Source organism: Mollisia scopiformis (assembly GCF_001500285.1).
Source record: "Mollisia scopiformis unplaced genomic scaffold LY89scaffold_26, whole genome shotgun sequence".
NCBI classification, from domain to species: Eukaryota; Fungi; Ascomycota; class Leotiomycetes; order Helotiales; family Mollisiaceae; genus Mollisia; species Mollisia scopiformis.
The window spans coordinates 494,863-513,513 of NW_017263606.1; the positions used below are offsets into that span (position 1 = coordinate 494,863).

Here is an 18,651-nt window from a genome sequence, read left to right on the forward strand (position 1 = left end):
CTCCGTCTCCCTCTCTCTCCGTCTCCCTCTCTCTCCGTCTCCCTCTCTCTCCGTCTCCCTCTCTCTCCGTCTCCCTCTCTCTCCGTCTCCCTCTCCCTCCGTCTCCTCCTTCTCATACTCTATTTCACAAGTGAGGTAGGCAGCAGTAAGATGGACAGCAGCAAGATGGACAATAGTAAGGCGAGCAGCAACAAAGCGAGTAACAAATTATAAGTGAAGCATAATCACTAAAATAATCATTCTTTTGGAGGAATTGCAAGATGAACTCAGTTTTATTTAGTATCTGAAAAAACACAAAAAACGAGCTTTCGTACCAAGGTTTAGTCGTACTACGTACATTATCGCTCCTTCCAAACTTCGTGCCTTCCTATTCGAGATCATACCAAAGGGATGTATGCGAATCGACAACCTGCTCTCCCACCCAGACACTTCGACTTTCCATCACTTCCATCCATCTTCATTATCTCAAACACCGCTTTCCACCTGCAACACAGAAGTCTTATACTTCATCCCGCATGTTATCACTGATCTTGCTACGCGTCCTGCCATTCAGTAACTCCTTCCGGTACAGCTGCCTGCCATGGCGTCAGCCAAACCAGAGCTAGGTGAGCGTCTCCGTCTCCAAGTTACGACTTCTTATCGTCTTAGCTCCCCACAGATGTGCCAGACATCGAGACGTTGATTGAAGACGCGTCGAAGATGCATGGAAAAGCTAGGAATACAACCGTCGACTTATCATGCTCTTTAGTCGCCTAACTCCTGTACTATCCAAAGCACACCCTAATACCACGGCGCTGGACCCCGGCATGAGCCCAAGACCACAGTCGAAGTATTCGGCGACGGCCCCGACTCATACCATGGCGCGATGTACGCCAGGTACGCAGAGATTCGCACTCATTACAACTCAAACCTAAACCGTATGAAGGTCAAAGGACCAATCAAACAAGAAGTCATCGACCTACTGTTACCTCCAAGACAGACATCAAAGCGATGTCTGATTGAATCATGTTGGAGCGGAAACGTACGGCGGTGGGCTAGACTATCGGTGGTGGGATGGCAGATCGTTGTATTATAGGACAATGAGAATTGGATTAGAAATGAATAATATTGAATCGAGTGTACAGTGATTAGGTTCGATCTGGCGATCAAGCCTGTTTCCAGCTTTGCATAGTTTACATCAATGCAAGAAGAAGCTCCCAACATCTTGCTTTGTAAGTAAAGTACAATAGTAACTGGCTTCCCTCACCTCGACAGAGTAACCGCCTGCTAGGTTACGCTGTTTGGGTTTGTTGGCAACTTTCGGTGTTTCCTGAGCAGGGATGTCCTCTTGTGCCAGGTCCTCTTCCGAATCCCTCGGTGGAGGTTTATTGCCACGTTGAGCCCATCTCCACTCCCACTCAGGGGCAATCGGGTTCGAGTCGAACTTGAATGTTCCGGGCACGCCGATAGGGAGTCTTTGCTCAATGTAGTCGAAGCATTTGGGCTCATGATGACATTGGCTACTATTGGCATGATGGTCTCGACGTTGCGCATTGGTGAAGTTGTCCTCCCATGTCAGGTTGGAAGGACGATTGCAATTACCACGACCACAGAGATGACTCGCATCACCAACTCCCTGTAGCAGCAAGAGAATGTCATCCCCTCGCACAACTCCTGTGGCGATGAGGAGTATACGTCTGAGGTTGAGTTGCCAGTCGTGGTACTCGTCGCAGTAGAATGATTCATTCAAACTGTTGAGCTCCTGAATTCGAAAGAAAGAAAGAAAGGCTTCGACGTAATATAATTCATACAATACTCTTTCATCATGATCTTTGGTGCTTCTTGACGACAGTGTCCACATTCCTCATGTGGTTCTGTGTCAAATTGACACTCCATGAACACGGCAAGCAGCTCCAGAGTGGCCATGTTTGCCGGCTTAGACAGGATCTTTGCGCAGCAGTCCGCATGGTGGATTGCTTGATGAGTGGGTTGAAGTTTCTTCATCTTGGAGGTGTCATGCCTGGCGATGAGGAAATTTGCGTTGGCTTTGATGATCATTTCTGGTGTAATATCCTTCAGGCGATAGCGTAAGCTGACTCGTACTGGCCCGACTCCTCCTTGTCGTCGACGCGCCTGCGAAGGTCAGTATCGTACTTGAGACAGGAGGCAGATGTCTTACTCCTGCACGGCTATCCTCAGCTTCCTCGCCGGAAGTCTCCTCCTCTTCCTCGTCTGAGCTATCAATTTGCTGCAAAGTGTTAATCAGTGATGGATGGGAACGTGAGAGAATGGCATACCTTGCGCCCGGATGTGGAATCAGGATCAGACGCAGCGCCTCTCCGCGGGTTGCGTCTGCGAGGAATGCTGTTGATGTTTCGCGGTGGATCACTCTCTGGATCAGAAGATTCGATGGTAATTGGTTCCTTTTCAGGAAGGATACGCCTGTTACGCTCGAGTGCCTGCTGGATTGCTCTCTTCCTACTCTCGCGGGAGCTTGATGTGCTTCTGCACAATGAAGTTAGTACCGAAGTCGAGCAGAATTGGCGGGGGATCACAATCAATACCGGAGGGCTGAACATTAGTGGTTGTTTCCATTTCAGGAAGGAGACGCTTGCCGCGCTCGAGTGTCTGCCAGATGTGCTCTCCATGTTCGCGAAGAAACTTGATGCAGTTCTGCCCAGAGACGTTAGTACCGAAGTCGAGTGGAAGTGGGAGTATTTGTCAGCATAATGTAAGGCTCCCCGTGCTCCCCATTCTGGAAAGCAGAAAGTATCAGAGATTCGTACACCCACCATGAACTGCCCTCATCATCAACAATCTGCCTGACATCGACGCTTAGGTATAAAGTTTCTAGCAATTCGGTCATCTCCTCCTGTCGGAGTTCTCCTTCCCAAAACTTTAGTCTCGATTCCCGCTCGCCCCAAATCGACAGCAGCTTATCGAACCTTCCTTGTACTTTCGTAGCTACCCACATTACTATTCGCCCTTCAAGTAGTCTTATACCTCAACGCTTCCTTGAAAACCCTCAAGTTCCAACAATCGCAGTGCACAGAGTGGAATGGAAGGTATCCAGCAAAGGGAAGTCTGTTGAGTTGTATAGCTAAGAGTCTTCGAGACAACTCACTATTCACTGTTTAATATGTTAGGCCTGGAATGTACCATAACAAAGCTTTAGCAACGAAGAGCACTGACCACTTCCATACGCAAAGAACAATATACAGCACATCTCGCGCAAGCCTTCAACATGATTGTACCCGTACTCGACTGCCGCTGGCGATGTGGGAGTCGGTTCACAGTATGCTGTTGCTCTAGTGTTGCCGTATTCTTCGAGAGTACATCTGCAAGGGATACCAAATGCCAGACAGGTTGCTCCGAACGATCCTCAAATCCTGCTTCCTCTGGTTTGTCTGTGTTGTTATATTGTCCTTGGCTTTTTAGCTATTCCTTAACTTCTTCCTTCACGACATTGGCGTCACAGGGTTCGGGTTCTGGCTTGGCTATTAGCTTTTTGTCTGTTTATTTTAAATAGTGGAACTATTTTGTTACACTTATTTAAGGACTTCGGATAACTTACGAGAGTAATCTTCGAAGTTGGTATCAGACAACACGCTTTTCTGCTCACTTTCAGTGTTGAGATTACCAATTGAGGATCAATCAGACTCCGTCTCAGACCAGGGACTCGAAGGCAGTACTATCTCGTGGAATCTTGAGGGAGCTGTCATCCTCTATGTACGGGGCAGTGAGCTGCCCATCGCCGTTGTTCGCTGTGCATTCGCTCTGAGATCGAATCTCGTCGTCGGTGACCAAAGGTGACCAATTCGTGTATGTGTCTTCAACGGTTTGGACGTATCTCTCCTCGATTTCCTCACATTACAGCTTCATACGTTTCTCGCTGCTGCTTGTGTTTCTGTCGATCAGATTTCCGCTGTCGAAACCTATGTACACTACAAAGAGAAGTAATCGCAACATATGTCTCCCAAATCGCCCCGCAAGTCAATTCAGCAAAAGCTCTTTCCGGAGATCCCTTCCCCAACTCGCAAATGTTTATCCATTGCTCGTCTCTTTCGGAGATCCACCCTCCACCCTCCACCTTTCATCATCTATCGTCTACTGCTGCTGCTGATAAGCAGCCTGCTTACCAAGTCGAGAGATGTTTCGTCTCAACTTTTTGCCTTCATCAGCATCCCACCTGTGTTACCCCATGCCTTCCAATGCTGCACTTGCCAACCTTCAACAGCCTTAGCCCTAACGACCTTGGCCTTGTTCTCATAGTATTCCCAGAAGGGAAGACGTGGTGCCTCCGCAGGAACGACAACGCCACCCTTCTTCGGATCATCAGTTGTGGAAATTGTTCCTGTATCGCTTCCGTTATAGTTGTCACTTCCATTTATGCTTTCATCAACGAAAGTTCAACTTTCGAAACGAACACGACTTGGTACTCCTTGCGCCAGAATCGCGGCTCATCCCTCAGACATATGTGATCGCCATAGTGAACCTATTCAAAGTTAGAATGCTGAAGGTTCCAAATAAGCACTGAATTTACCCAATCTAACTTAGGTGCCGGCTTTCGATCACGTTGGGGACCCGTTGGCCTCCCGTCTCTTCAAGAGCTTGCGGAGGACCTTCCCCGGCTATTGCATAAGATTGGCATTTACCTCGAGAGAAGGATTGTAGAACACATTGTACTCCTGATTCTCCTCATCCCACTCCTTGAGCTTGGAATAGCCCACCGACGCCCCGTGCTCCTCGAATACGCGGGAAGTCTCGTGAGCCATCACTCATCTCGCCAAGTCCCTGGCCACGCTTCCATCCCATTCTCTCCAGCAGATGGAACGCATATATCATCGTGTTTACCAGCGAGATAGATCTTGGTTAACGAAATACTCAAGTCCATCCTCACTTTCATCGCTGCGGATTCGAGCGATGTAGTATGAAGGCACCGACCTGGGCTCGTTCCAGACGGCGTCGAATTGTTGGCGCAGCTCGCGATGGGGCGGGAAAACCTCCAGGTCCATTGGTCCATAGTATAAGTCACCTTGCGGTGGCTCCATCGGCCTTTGTCATATTCAATTGTATCGAGCAACACGATGCTATCGGCCAAGAGTTGAGTGACTATCCTGCCAGATGGTAGTCCCCATCGGTCCTCATCATATTCGATCGTGTCAACCAACAGGATACTGTCGGCGGAGGGTTGTGTGACTATGCATGCTGCCCGATGCGGCCATGCTGGACGAGATTTGTGGGACCACTTGAAGTCGCATCATGTCCAGGCATGCTTCATAAACGTATTCTTCTACGTCAATTGTCAATTGATGAGCGCGCAACACAGGGTCTACGTACCATTAAATGCCTGCGTCAACAAGTAGTATGGTAGAGTAAGAAGAATGGCCTCTCGGGCCTCGGCCTTCATCGATCATGTAACCTGGGTCTGGAGTTTGTGAGCAAAGGCAGCTTCAGAATCGAAAGACACCTATTCTTACTGTATGTCCTTTGTATGGCCTAATGCGCGACCCATGGTATTTTCTTGTTGTGTTTGGTATGGGAAATGGGTTTCTGTAGGTCCAAGGCGACGATCTAGATCGGAGATCGGCCGTCTCTCCTATTTGACGTAGTTGCCCAAGCAGAGCCAAGTGAACATCTTACTTCGGCTTTGGATGTCCGGTCACTCGAAACGACTTTAACCCAGGATAAGTTCCCTCATAAGTTTGGGCTTTTAAGACTAACTTCGAGTGCTTGGGCCACGAGCATAAAATCATCCAAACACATCCAAAACTTTAGCACAAATTCACAATTCACCAGTATGTGCGATACCAGAGCACAGTATGGGTAAAGTTAATTTATGATAATTCTTGACCATGGCTCCTTGTTTAAAGGTAAGATAAGGTTTCTCAGATAAATTTGTGGTTGGGTTCCATCAAAAAATCCGTCCATATCAACAAGCCATCCAACCGCCCATCTTCTCAACAAGTCAACTTCAGCCTCTGCACCCTTGCCGATATCAGGACTACCTACCACGTGGCATGAAAAACGAGATTCGGCAAGCGGTTCCAGCACCGAATGAACACCTGTCATTAGCTGTCCCTAGAGCAAATTCAAAATCCTGCTAAAGATCACATACTCCACCCATATCTCCAAGAGCAGCTTTATCCTTCAATTTCTTTTTCACACCCTCAAGAAGGGTTGGACAGACAACTGAACAAATAAAGTCTTTCCGCTTCTATGGAATACGAAAAATTCGGATGCAGGGAAAACGACTATAGGAAACAATGGAAGAAATTTCCAGAAAAAGCCTCGAAATCTCAACGATTCATTTATTCAGTCATTTATCCACACTACCGCCAAAATAAAAATTATATAATATCCACACAAGAATAGAACAAAACATTACACTCTTCCTTCCTTCCTTCCTTGCCTTCCTTCCAAAGCAAAGCAATTTATTTTCCCATTACCAACGCCTTTCTTCCAGGAATGAGTGTCCGTCCGTCCGTCCGGGTATGCAAATGCTGTTCGTAAATGACCGTGTATTCGTTGCTGTTCATAAAGAGCGTGGAGTCGTAAGGGGTATCCATTTCCCAAATGCCAAGAGCCGCCAAATAAGGACCGTGGGTATATAATGCAAAACCAAATGCCAAAGATGCAAAAAATCAAGGAGAGATGTTCATCAAACAAATAACACAAACAAAGCAGCAAGCAAAGTCCCCATCACAGCCGCCAACCTCCCTGGCCGTAACCCATTCGCTCCACTGCCGCCGGTGATCTGGAGCGGTCCGCTCGTCGTCGGACTTCCTGATCCCGATGCAGTCGTGCCAGTGCCAGTCCCCGTCCCTGTAGCAGAGCTCGAGAGACTGGTGACCTCACCCAACGCCGAACTCGTCGAGCTTCCACTCCCACTTTCACCTGCTCCTGTCCCACTTGACGAAGTTGCTCCACTCGAAGAAGCCCCTCCACTCGCCGTCGTTTGGCTTGTAACTCCCACTGTGACAACCGGAGTACTACTCCCCTGCACCGTATTCGTCGCCACAACCACACTACTCGTCGCCGGCAGCGGCTGCACGGTCGCTGTACTGGTACTCGAAGCAACAACAGCCTGCGCCGTCTGCGCATTACAGAAATTGATGAACGGCGCAAACTCCGGGTCTACATACGGCTTGAGCGTGACCTGTGTCGTGTCCCCGTGGGCTTCGACGCAGAGCTGGCATTTCGTGTACGCGGATTCGAAGGGCGAGTTCTTTGCGCATAGTGCCGGGGAGAGACCCACTTTTTGGGCTTCGATGTAGCAGTCGTTGCAGCCGGCGTAGCAGACGGCTGGGACGACTGTTGAATCGCGTTTCTGTTTGGGGGCGGAGAGGTCGCGAGGTGAGGAGCGTTTCCAGCCTGCAGAGGTGGTGGTGGAGGGCCAGGGGGAGGTGTATGTTATTGTTGAGGGAGGGCTGGAAGAGGTGGTTGTTGAGCTGCCGAAGTGAGTCTCGCTTGCTTGGGAAGAGTAATCGCCGGTGGTGATTGTTGTTAGGTAACTTGAGCCCCAAGAGTTAGTCACATATTCCACGATCACTTTCTCGACGAAGATATCGTAGTTTAGGCCGAATGCGTAGGGATTCAGATTGAAGTATCCCTCAATGGGCGGGAAGTATGAGATCTCATTGGCGGGCCAAACGACATCGGTGAATGCTGGAGCTGGAATACAGTATTGGGCCGCACACTTGAAGTTATAGTCTGGGGGTTCGGCCCAGATCAGACATCCTGGAGGCTTGGGTGGGTTACAGACAAATCCTGGTGAACAACCCCAGAGAGCGTCTGGACCTGAATCTTGTGGGATGACCGGACCTGTGTTGGTTGGCTTGGGGCAAGCTGAGACAGACTCTGTGAGGGTGATGGTGGCTCCAATACCTGGGGCAGTTGTGGTGACTCCTGGGAGTGTTGTGGTGAATGCTGGGAGTGTTTGGGTTACTGTTAAAGTGGTTATCGAGCCAGGTACAAGGGAAATTATAGTGCTTCCAGCTTGGGTAAAAGTCGTAGGTGTTCCAGGAAGAGTACTGGTCACTACCGAGGTTATTGTGGATGCTGGAACGATCACTGTTGTCCCTGGCTGGGTGATTGTCAGTCCAGGAGCTGTGATAGTGGTCAGCTGACCCGGTAGCGTTGTAATTTGACCGGGTAGGGTGGTAACTGAGCCAGGAAGGGTGCTAATTGATGTGACAGTGATCGGTGAGGCTGTTATGGTAGTCAAGCTTCCAGAAATTGAGGTTACTATGGTAGGGCCAAGACTTATCGATGTGACAGTCACAAAGATATCTGAAGTCGTGACCACGCCTGGTAGAGTGGTGACAGAGCCTGGTAGGTCACTAATAGAGACTATTGTAGTGGGAACGGTAACGAAGACAGAGTCAGTGGTAATCTGGCCTGGCAAAGTGGTGACTGAGCCTGGCAGATCGCTGATTGAGACAATCGTCGTTGGGACGATGACATCGCTGATTGAGATGACGGTGGTAGGGACAACCACGTCACTGATCGAGATGACCGTGGTGGGGACAATAACATCGCTGATAGAAATAATCGTTGTCAAACTTCCCGGCAATTCGATGGTAGTGGGGACCGTCACATCGCTGATGGAGATTATAGTTGTGGGAACTATAACATCGCTGATCGAGATCACAGTAGTAGGAACAAAGATATCCGAGGTGAGAGCTAGAGAGAATTAGCTTTATTTCGCCTAGAAAACGACTTGAACCTACTATCAGTGAAGAATACGTCGCTTATGGAGATTATTGTGGTATAGACATCTAGCGTCGTGATCGAGACCACTATATCAGTGACCGGCGGAAGGGTCACTGTGGTTAGGCTGCCTGAGATTGAGGACGTCACAGTTTGTGGTGGGAGAGTTGAAGTGAATGTAAAATCGACAGTAGATACTAGATAATTAGTTTAATCTTGAAAGGAAGAACTCAAGAGGCTTACCAGTGGTATCAATTTCAGTAGTTGCTTGAGAAGGTCAGCTAAATTCATTTCAAATATAGAGCGAGCAGGCTTACTGATGAAGTCGGTGAAGCTATCTGTTACGCTAATTATATCTGTCTCGATGCTTGTGAAATCGCTAACGGTAGTATATGTGCTAAAGCTGTAGATTGTGGTTGAATCAACGACTGTGTATGGATATGAGCTACAGAGATGTTAGCATTAAGCTTATGAAGTCTTGTATATTATAAGGAAGGAGGGAGAAGAGGGGGTTCGAATCAGCTCCATAGATGCTAGAACTTCTTGTTTGTGTTTGAAAGACAAGGGCGTGCTCATTTCCCATGCTAGCTCTCTAAGGAGGATGAAATTTTGATCACGTGATCATTCAGCTCTTGAGCGAATAGCTTCCTAGATCCGAAGGCGGGTACCAAAGGAAAGGAGACTAAGAACTCACGTTGAATAAATGAGAGTGGTCGAGTATGTCACTGTTGCTGTATTCGTGATATAATCCGTGAAGTCGGAAATAGACAAAGAAGTGGTCTAGGAATATCAGTTTCGAGATTTTCCTTTCCAATAGCTCTAGGAGGAGACTTACGGTCGTGGTGTCTGTTTCATAGCTTGTATAGTTATCTATGATCGTTGAGAGCGAAGTGTATGTCGTTGGAACATACGCTGAAGGTTTGATTAGCCTTTGAAGCTAGGAGAAGGACTGGGGATGGCTCACAGGTCAGAGTCGTGCTGTCAATGACGGTGGTAAGGACTGGATAGCTCGTACTGAAAGTGAACGTCGAAATATACGTCGTTGTTGTCGGAATGTACGATGTGATCGTGAGATCGTATTCTGAGACCGAGATTGAAGTTGTCTACAAAGATTAGCTTGGGCTCAGATATCTAAAGAAGGGTGGGCTTGCCGTTGTGGTTGCTGTGTCTGTTATGGTTTGAAGCGACGTGTAAATTGTTGGAACATAGCTGGTGACAGTTCTATAAAATTGGGGGTTAGCAAACTCTATTCAAGAACGAATGAGTGGCGGGGGCTATAGTCTAAAAGCGGGATGCGTCCTTGATTGAGGTACAACGAGCTTTCTCGAACAGAGAATACAAAGTAAGCAGACAAACAAACTTACGTGCTATCTTCAATCGTGATATACACTGGATATGACGTATTGTATGTGTAAGTGGTGACATACGTAGACTGCAAATATCAGCCCAGCTCTTCCATGAAATGCAACAAAGGACCTACCGTGACTGTATCAGTCGAATAATACGAAGCAGTTGTCTAAAAACAATTAGCTAATGCTCCTCTTCCTGTTCTTCCCAAGTTTTGAACTTGCCGTGGTCGTATCAACATAAGTGATATAGTCAGTTGTCTAAAATTGTTAGCCGGGTGCAAGAAGGACAGATCGAAAGCTTGCCGTTGTGCTATCAGTCTCCGTGTAGTAAAAATCATCAGTCTCCGTCGACGTGTAATAAAAGTCTTGCGTGACGTCCGAGATTGCTGTGGTTGTCGATATTTCCGTGGTTCTAAACAAAGATTAGCTTGACTTCAGAGAACATTTCAAAGCCTAGTCCACCAGCTTATAATGTTGGAAAGTGATGAAGAGGCGCTTACGTTGTTGGCTTGGTCGTTGTAATCACGGATGTTGTTGTGTAGCTGGTGGTGTAATTGAAGATTTCAATGCTAGTCAAGGTGGCCGTGGACCAAAATGTGATATCGTCGGTGACTGTATATGGAGTTGAGGTGGTATAAGTGACTTCTTGAGTTGTGGTATACTAAAGAGAGTAAGTGAAAGGCTCAAGAATGAACGGACATTGAAGAAGTGTTCCAAAGTTCAAGAAAGAAAGTGAGAATATGCTGAAAGGAAAAATTGACAACACGAGCTCAAATGTTGCCAACTCTTGACATTGCCCTCGACGATATATTTCTGAATTATAACTTCTAGCATGGAAGATAGCCAAGCAAGCAGCGAGCGCTCAACGGCTCAACGGCTCGCAAGTCTGCAGGTGGTTAAAAGGGGGATATTGCGTCACGTGACTACAATATCAAGATTCACCAAATCAAAGCAATGCCTGAATCGAGTCTTGACGCTTGATGGAACTCAAATCATCCAGTTGGCATGGGTAGCGGCAGATTCGCTGGAATCTTGGTCGAGATCTTCAGAGCGAAGCTTGACATGTGATCAAAAGCACGTGACTGAAAACTTCAAGAGTAAAGCAAAATACCAAGGGCTACTCACAGTGGTTGGCTCAATACACGTCGTCGTTGTGGTAATATAACTGGTTATATAATCTGTTTCGATAGCTGTTGTCGTTGTCGGAATCTGGAACAATCAATACTCAATGCCCATTGAGGCAAGCTTCCAAATCAACTTACCGTTGTAGAATAAACTTCAACACACGTAGTTGTGGTTGTACTCCATGCTGTCGAAGTAACGGTGTATCTAATTCTGTTTAGCCTTCGCTTTTATAAGATTGATGGAAGGAAAGTAAGCTCACCCGTAGGAATCGGTTATGGTCACGTTGTATGGAAAAGACTGGGATTTATGAGCATTCCACCTTTTTCAAACGTTCATTTGAGCTTACAGTGGTTACTATATCAGTTTGAGTCGTAATAGACCAAGCAGTGGTCGTTGTTCTGGGAGGGAAGTCAGCTTAGGGTTCTTATCTAACTGGAAAGCTTCACTCACGTCTCCTCATCGGTTGTGGTGTAATCAGAAACAGAAATCGACGTAACAACGGCAGTGTCTGTAATGTCCGATGTGACCTGGGACATTGATCAGCAAGATCTAAAGCAGGGAATTGAGCCAGACATACCACGTCTGTCTCGGTGACGCTAATGTACTTATCGTTCTCGGAAGCTGTGGTAACCTGAGATTTGATCAGCTTGGGCCCGGAGATTGCTCTGAGGAGCTTCTTACTGTGTAGTACACATCGCTCGTAATGACATCCGTTGCTGTATAAGTTACACTGACATAAACGTCACTTTCGACCGTGGACTTGTAGATGTTAGGCATGTTTCTTGTTTGAAGCTTTATGGACTTGCCGTGTAGTAGATATCGCTTGTCTCAATCTCTGTCTGAGTATAGTAAATGTCACTTGTCTCAATGTCTGTTTGAGTTTGAGTGTAGTAGATATCCGAAGTAATCTAGTTCAAGCGATGAGCAACATGCTAAATTTTCAGATCATTTTAGACTTACAGTCGAGTAAAACTCCTGAGTCACTGTAAATCTACTTCTCATCAGCATCTCTCCACATAATTTGAGATCTCTGAACCCACGAAGCAGTCACAGTTTCCGTGCAAGTTTCCGTGGAAGTTATAGTTTCCGTGCAGGTTTCCGTCTCAGTCACGGGAGAGCACTCTCCAGTCTGCACCGAAGTGACAGTAATCGTTGATGCAGCACATGTCCCTGGAGACGTAGTACTCGATGTCCAAGGAGTGGAGCTAGAGGATATAGAACTCGATGTCGACGACTTCCACGGCGTGGAGCTCGATGTTGATGATTTCCAGGGTGTAGAGCTCGTCGACGATTTCCAAGGAGTAGAACTCGATGTTGACTTGTAATTATTCTGTTGCACCTCGACAGCCGAACTTGTTGTGTTCACATATTGTCCGTGAGACAACCCCACCAAGCCGACCACAGCCAGAAGCTTTCTACTCAACACCATAGCTCTTTTGTTGTTGGCGCAAAACTGGAAACGATTGTACCGAGAACACAATCAAATTGTAATCTGCGAGCGAGCGGGCAGAAGACGGATACCGACGTCGGTCTGGAACCAGGAACGATTGACTGCAGATTCGAGCAGATGGTGTGTGTGTGCCTGTGATATAACCTCGAAGTGCCGTCAGCCTGGGCTGAGGTCCGGAAGGTCTCCACACGAGGTGAGCTGGTAGCCAATAAACGAACGGAGGCAAGGACTCTTGGGGATGTACGTGGACAAGGCCTGAATATCCCCGAAAAGATGCAGCCCTGGACCACGAGGTCTAGAAAACGAGCGAAGAATAGGCAGGATAAAAGGAACAGAATCCCAAATTCTCACAATCAACTGTCAAAAGAAGGAAACAGCTATGGGACCCTAGTAATGTCCGATAAACTGCCAGGATCCATGAGAGGATCGAGGACGACACGTTACTTGGGCAAACGAATTGAGAGGAGAAACCCGAAGGCTGCATGTCGAGGAACCAGGTACCCCGGCCGAGCGGGCCCTGTGAGAATTTGGAAGGAAGCATTGCATTGGGATGAAAGCCAAGGCAGACCCTCGATCCAGTAGCAAAATCCTCAGAGCCTCAATAGCAGCAGCACGCACCAGTAATGGGCTCTTGTCAACGCCTACACTGCAGGGGAACATCGAGACTTGTGTGCTTCATTCTGCATATCGAGGCTCTTTGGGTGCGGGGCAATCGTACAATGATACACCGGCCTGCGGGTGTCACCCGTTGTAGGAGTCCATGGCGGGTTGCAACCTCTATGAGAACAGGCACCAGAAAATAGCTCATAAGCCTTTTGGATAATAGTATGACTGAAGAAAACGCCTTCTCCGAGGGTCGTGTTGGAAAACCAGTTATCGCCCGGCCTCGTAAGAAAGAATACTAAGCTTGGGGGCCATCTCTCTGATCTTGCTCGGTTGGGGCCATCGCACTGGTTGACTCGCGAGGCGCAAAAAAGACGGGCGGTCCAAGTCCAGCCTCTGCGATGAGCTCCTTGAGGAAGGACGACGATGCAGGCAGGTGAGGATTTGCGTGGTTGAATGCTCGACTTGCATGGGCGATGCAGGAAGATGCAGGTGTACACAGCCCCGAAATACAGTAGAAGTGAAGTGGTCGCAGAGAAGTGCTGTCGACGTGTGATTGGCTATGGTGGCGATGTGGACGATGGTTCGTCTGGATCCTGGCGACGGTGGAGAAACATGGGGGTCTGATCGGGAGACCCGGCCACAGAGGAATTGGGGACTGGATGGAGAACAGCAGTGAAGCACAACAAGACTGCACAGCTCTGCACAGCTTTCATTCCTTGGCAGCATGTTCTCCAATCCCTCAGCAGTCAATAGGATTCGAGCTCCAGCTGTGCCCTTTCCTGCTGAGAAGAGCCCTAAAGCTCGTGTAGAGAGAGGGCTGGGAGAGGGGAGTTGGATGTTGGGACTTCCGGATGAAAAGAGCCTCAATCACCTTATTCTGATCGGCTCGCAAGGGTCGGTGGCCAGAACGGGCGACAACCCTCAAACAACCTTGATATCACATCACTTTACCCCACTTTCTGGGTACCCGTCAGCAGTACAGTACAGTAACAACGTAAAATCAATAAGAATGTTGGGGCCAGGGACAGACATACTCACTCACTCATTTACCCGATCATCACGGCGCTTGAGTGCAGACGACGGGATGTTTTCTTCGCCATGCGCGGGTTCTTTTTTAGCATGTCTCTCCACGATCGAGATGCTGCCGTTGTCTCAGTGCTCAGCTTGAGTCCTCCGAGGCGGAGTATTCCCACTCCCATCATTAACTTGGAAAATGAGTCAAGGACGGCAGCAGATACAGATTGGCTGAACGTGGCGTCGATTCAACCTGGACGGCTTTTCGTATTCGAAAAGCCTTGAAAAGCAACGCGGACCAGTCAGACAAGATAATGCCCCTCAGCTCGCGGAGCCGGCTCACAAGGCTGAAGGAAGCGAGAAAATGAGTGTGCTGATTGTCCGAATTTCAGGGCAAGGTCTAGGGCTTTCTTGGGGTGTTCTTAGCGTACTGTACTGGACAGTAGATAGGCTGCTCGATCCTGGATCCATTCGCTGTTGGTGGCCGGCCGGGCCTGTCATGTCAGCGGATGCTCCCTAGGGTGGCCCCTGGCACGGCCTTAACACTACTGCATCCAGCTGCATCGACAGGCATCTCCCCACTAACGACCCAATTGCTCACTCTCTTCTCCTCTCCTCCACGCATCTTCCCTCACTCACTCACTCGCTCAATGCTCACTTCTCCTCTCACCGTCCTGTGCTGGCGGAACGAGCCACAACTCTTGTCATGTTTGCTGCCACACTTGTCGCTTTGGAGAAGGAGGGTCGCATTCCTGCTGCCCCCCACCACTCACAGCTGCAGTCCGCTGCTGAGTGAGATATGTGTGGCCCAGCACATACAGTACTCCAGCTTCTCGGCCTTACCAACGCCAGCCGAAGAATGCAGAAGCTGCTTTCTTCTGAAGGTTGTAATCCCGCATTCCTACTGGTGATTGCAACCGAAGAAGTGAGTGTTGTGCAGATGCTATTCACGTTATCCGGCAATGCGCTCAGCCTCTTTCACTTCGACATCTAACGATCGTGGACGACGGCTCTCTCTGAGTTGTTCGTTTTGGCTTCTCCATTCATCGTCTTGAGTTCAGGATGTTTCGTTCGTTACTTGCTGCGGGGTTGTTTGCGCGACTATGCGCGGCTCAGCAGTCCGGCTGGCAGACCGGGCAGGTCAATGCCACCATGTGCTACTGGGATTCTCCAAGAGGTAATCTTAATTGAAGCGCCCGTTGATCCCGACTGATCATGAAACAGCCGCCGTCGTTCGCGATACTCTTTATATTGACGGCGGGGCTTTATGGTGGACGCCAGGAATGAGTGATGGAACGTATGGTCCTCCGACTTCAGATGGTGAGATGTTCAAGTCCACCAAGAGGGATGTCGCTGATCAATTCAAGACAATCCACTTGGCATAGTCTATCAACTTAACTTCAGCACTCCCTTTAATACAACAGCACAAACGAACATAAGTAATGTCTTCACTACCCAATCGAAAGCTGCTGCTGGTGGGGCAGCAAACAATGTCGCACCCAACTATTATGATGGAGTAATGATGGCCAACGACTACGAATGGTTCATCTATGGAGGGCTCATAACGCAAACCGCTGAATACACCCTGCCTGATTCTCAATCGGCAGCGGCATACGAGGTCTATGCATCAGGCCCTCCCAAACAATTCAAATCCGGATACATCCTCGAGACTCTTACAAATGGCCTCACTAGATATGTGACAAATGGTGCCGGTGTCAGTGTGCCGTCAGAGAATCTGGGATTTTACTTTGGAGGTCTGAGATCTGCGAGCTTTGGTCCTATATATTATCAGACGGGAAACGAAACGTACAATGCCGATGTCCTTTCTGATACGATGATTGAGTTGGACATGACTGTTCAGACTCAAGAGACTTGGAAGAACATTTCTTTGCCGACTACGGTTCCGGGTCGGATTAATGCTGAGCTTGTATGGGTTCCTGTTTCTGAGCAGGGAGTTCTTGTTGCCATTGGTGGAGTTGTAGATGCTGAATACGCGGAGCTGGATACGGTCCTAGATGCAAATCAGACTGCTGACACTGTAAGTATTATCTAACTGCAGAAACTCCTCGACTAACGAAAACATAGAAACTTAAAAGTCCCGGTTTGATGAATACAGTGGCTGTATATGATATTGCCACTGGAAGTTGGTATGAGCAGCCGACTTCAGAGCAAAACCCTGGAATGTTAACTCAAGGATGCACCGTCATGGCTTCAGCACAAGATGGTTCAAGCCACAACATCTATTGGTACGGAGGTTGGCAAGGCATCGATAGCACCCAACCCTTCAATGACGATGTCTGGGTCCTCTCAATCCCAACCTTCATGTGGATGAAAGTCAGCTCTGGAACGACAGGTCACGGCCGCGCAGGCCACAGATGCGTAAAACCATACCCAGACCAAATGTTCGTAGTAGGAGGATACGCTCCCTTAACAGGCACAATCCCCCAATGCGTCTCCGGAAATATCATCCAAGTCTTCAACCTCTCCACCGCAACATGGATCACGAACTACGACCCCGCCGTCTGGAGTAACTACACGGTCCCATCCATGATATCCTCCATGATCGGCGGAACTGGCACCGGAAGCGCTACCCATACCCAACCATCACCCAGCGGCTTTGCAAACGCAAGCATGACCGGCCTCTTCGGGGCAGCATACAACACCTCCAAAATAACGACCTGGTATCCCTACCATGCCGCTGCCAGCACCTCCCCACCCGGAAACATCACAACCATAACCCCCACCCCGAAATCCGGATCCGGTACCCCCTCCTACCTCGGACCCGTCCTCGGCGTCGTACTAGGCCTCTTCTTCCTCACCCTCGCCATCGTAGCCTTCCTCATCTGGCGCCGCCGGCACCTCTTCCGGTCCTCTGCCGCAGGCGGCCAGAGCGAGAACGGCACCATGGATAATAGACGCTGGGTGACGAACTGGTTGCGTGCTACCCCAGCGGATGCTAAGGCGCCGACTGTTACGACGGACGAGACGCCCGTGACGCCGTATCCGTACGAGGAGGATAGGCAGGAGATGGCAGAGGTGCAGGGACAGCAGGTTTTTGAAATGATGGGTTTGTCCCCCTTCCTTCCCCCTTTCCCTCTCACTCGTTAAACAGCTGTGAAAATAGATACATCCCGCCTCGTCGAACTCGGCGCCAACCCCGACACAGGAACCGGACTTCACCCCATCCCCATGGCCCAAGTGCCCCCTCACTCTCCATCCCCCTCATCACCCCGCTCCCAAAACCTAGCCCCCTCAAACTCAATCACCTCAACAACAACAACATCCACCCTCTCCCGACCGCCCGTCTCCCCTGTTCTCCAAAACTCGCCTCGGCTCGACGGCCCAGGCCAGGGAAGAGAAAAATTCATCTCCGGCATGTCGCAGCTGAGTGATAGTGACCGTGGCCATTTGAGAGGGATTAGCGAGACTTCAGTGAGCACGGAGGGAGGAGGTGGGGTGGGGTTTGTGACGCCGTTGGAAACGCCTGGTGCTTTGAGAGGCCTTGGAGCTGCTGGAGCGGGAGGGGGAGAAGGAAGAGGAGAAGGGAGTGAGGGTATGGTCCCGACTAAAGTCCCAACCCCGCCATTGAGAGGAACGGCTGTTAGTCCGTTGACGCCGCCGCAGGGGACGGGGAGGGAGGGAGGTGATTATTTGAATGCGAGCGGAGGTGGGAGTGCTAGTCCGGGTGCGGTGACGAGGAGGAGGAGTAATTTTAGTGAGGAGTTGGGGGAGGATGGGCGGTGATGGTGAGAGGTGCTTAAAAGAGTTTTGATTGAGAGATAATGCGGGGATTCTTGTATATTGTTTATTTTGGATGGGGGCTGAAGGGATTGCTTTGGGGGTGCATGGATGGCGGGTCTTGGAGATAGGGGATGCGGGAAAGGCGTGAGGGGTAATCTGCATGAATATATATTTCAAGTTTGATCTCGTTGTATTGTTCTTCTTCTTCCATTGCCTTTGTCTCTAGGGATCCAAACAAGTAATTATATACTTTCCCTCGTATGTCTTCGCTCAAAAGGACCTTAGCTAGTCAGCGGTTAACACTCTAGCATCAGAACTCAACTTATTCACCCTTTTCCAAGCCTCGCCTTCTATCTACTGAGCACCCAACTAGCGCTGCATATCAATACAACACTCCACAGAGAGACAAGAGACAATGGCATACATATACACACGCACAGCGCGGCTTGCAAAGCAGCGCTTTACACTTTTGCTTGCCATGATGCAGGATAAGATCTGCATCATCATCATCGTCGTCCTCTGATTCATGACGAGCAAGGTTGTGTGCCTGGAGTTCTAGTTCACGTGATTGAAAACCGAACTATAAATCCTGCCTGCGTTTGTAGAGTACTACATGGGAAGTTTTTTCTCGACCTTCCTCGTAAAGACCTGAAAAGCTTAGATACCCTCTTATTC

General features: G+C 49.0%; 2 protein-coding genes across 2 annotated transcripts; one reads left to right on the forward strand and one right to left on the reverse strand.

Annotated features, from left to right (window-relative positions):
* Positions 1 to 10,766: 10,766 nt before the first annotated feature.
* LY89DRAFT_260260 (uncharacterized protein) lies at positions 10,767 to 12,741 on the reverse strand. Its single transcript, XM_018206268.1, has 11 exons — positions 12,206 to 12,741; positions 12,126 to 12,156; positions 11,972 to 12,073; positions 11,847 to 11,924; positions 11,743 to 11,796; positions 11,616 to 11,692; positions 11,512 to 11,563; positions 11,425 to 11,462; positions 11,303 to 11,369; positions 11,166 to 11,249; positions 10,767 to 11,096 (listed from the first exon to the last, which is right to left on the reverse strand). Exons 1-11 carry the CDS (start codon positions 12,592 to 12,594, stop codon positions 11,028 to 11,030), a joined length of 1,041 nt encoding a protein of 346 aa, XP_018064751.1. The 5' UTR covers positions 12,595 to 12,741; the 3' UTR covers positions 10,767 to 11,027.
* A 2,145-nt stretch (positions 12,742 to 14,886) lies between these two features.
* Positions 14,887 to 18,285, forward strand: LY89DRAFT_689663 (uncharacterized protein). The gene is made up of 5 exons (XM_018215947.1): positions 14,887 to 15,412; positions 15,460 to 15,555; positions 15,603 to 16,273; positions 16,321 to 17,302; positions 17,360 to 18,285. The coding sequence occupies exons 1-5, from the start codon at positions 15,298 to 15,300 to the stop codon at positions 17,977 to 17,979; spliced, it is 2,484 nt and encodes an 827-aa protein (XP_018064752.1). The 5' UTR covers positions 14,887 to 15,297; the 3' UTR covers positions 17,980 to 18,285.
* The last annotated feature ends 366 nt before the right edge of the window (positions 18,286 to 18,651 follow it).

Excerpts from the sequence above, each read along its gene's own strand:
- LY89DRAFT_689663 (XM_018215947.1), top strand. The coding sequence starts at position 15,298 with ATGTTTCGTTCGTTACTTGCTGCGGGGTTGTTTGCGCGACTATGCGCG. Across the intron at positions 15,556-15,602 it reads TGGTCCTCCGACTTCAGATG|ACAATCCACTTGGCATAGTC; the intron begins GTGAGATGTTCA and ends GATCAATTCAAG. Across the intron at positions 17,303-17,359 it reads GCAGGTTTTTGAAATGATGG|ATACATCCCGCCTCGTCGAA; the intron begins GTTTGTCCCCCT and ends CTGTGAAAATAG.
- LY89DRAFT_260260 (XM_018206268.1), bottom strand. The coding sequence starts at position 12,594 with ATGGTGTTGAGTAGAAAGCTTCTGGCTGTGGTCGGCTTGGTGGGGTTG. Across the intron at positions 11,463-11,511 it reads AAACTGATATAGTAACCACT|TCTTTTCCATACAACGTGAC; the intron begins GTAAGCTCAAAT and ends CATAAATCCCAG. Across the intron at positions 11,370-11,424 it reads ACCATAACCGATTCCTACGG|ATACACCGTTACTTCGACAG; the intron begins GTGAGCTTACTT and ends AAACAGAATTAG.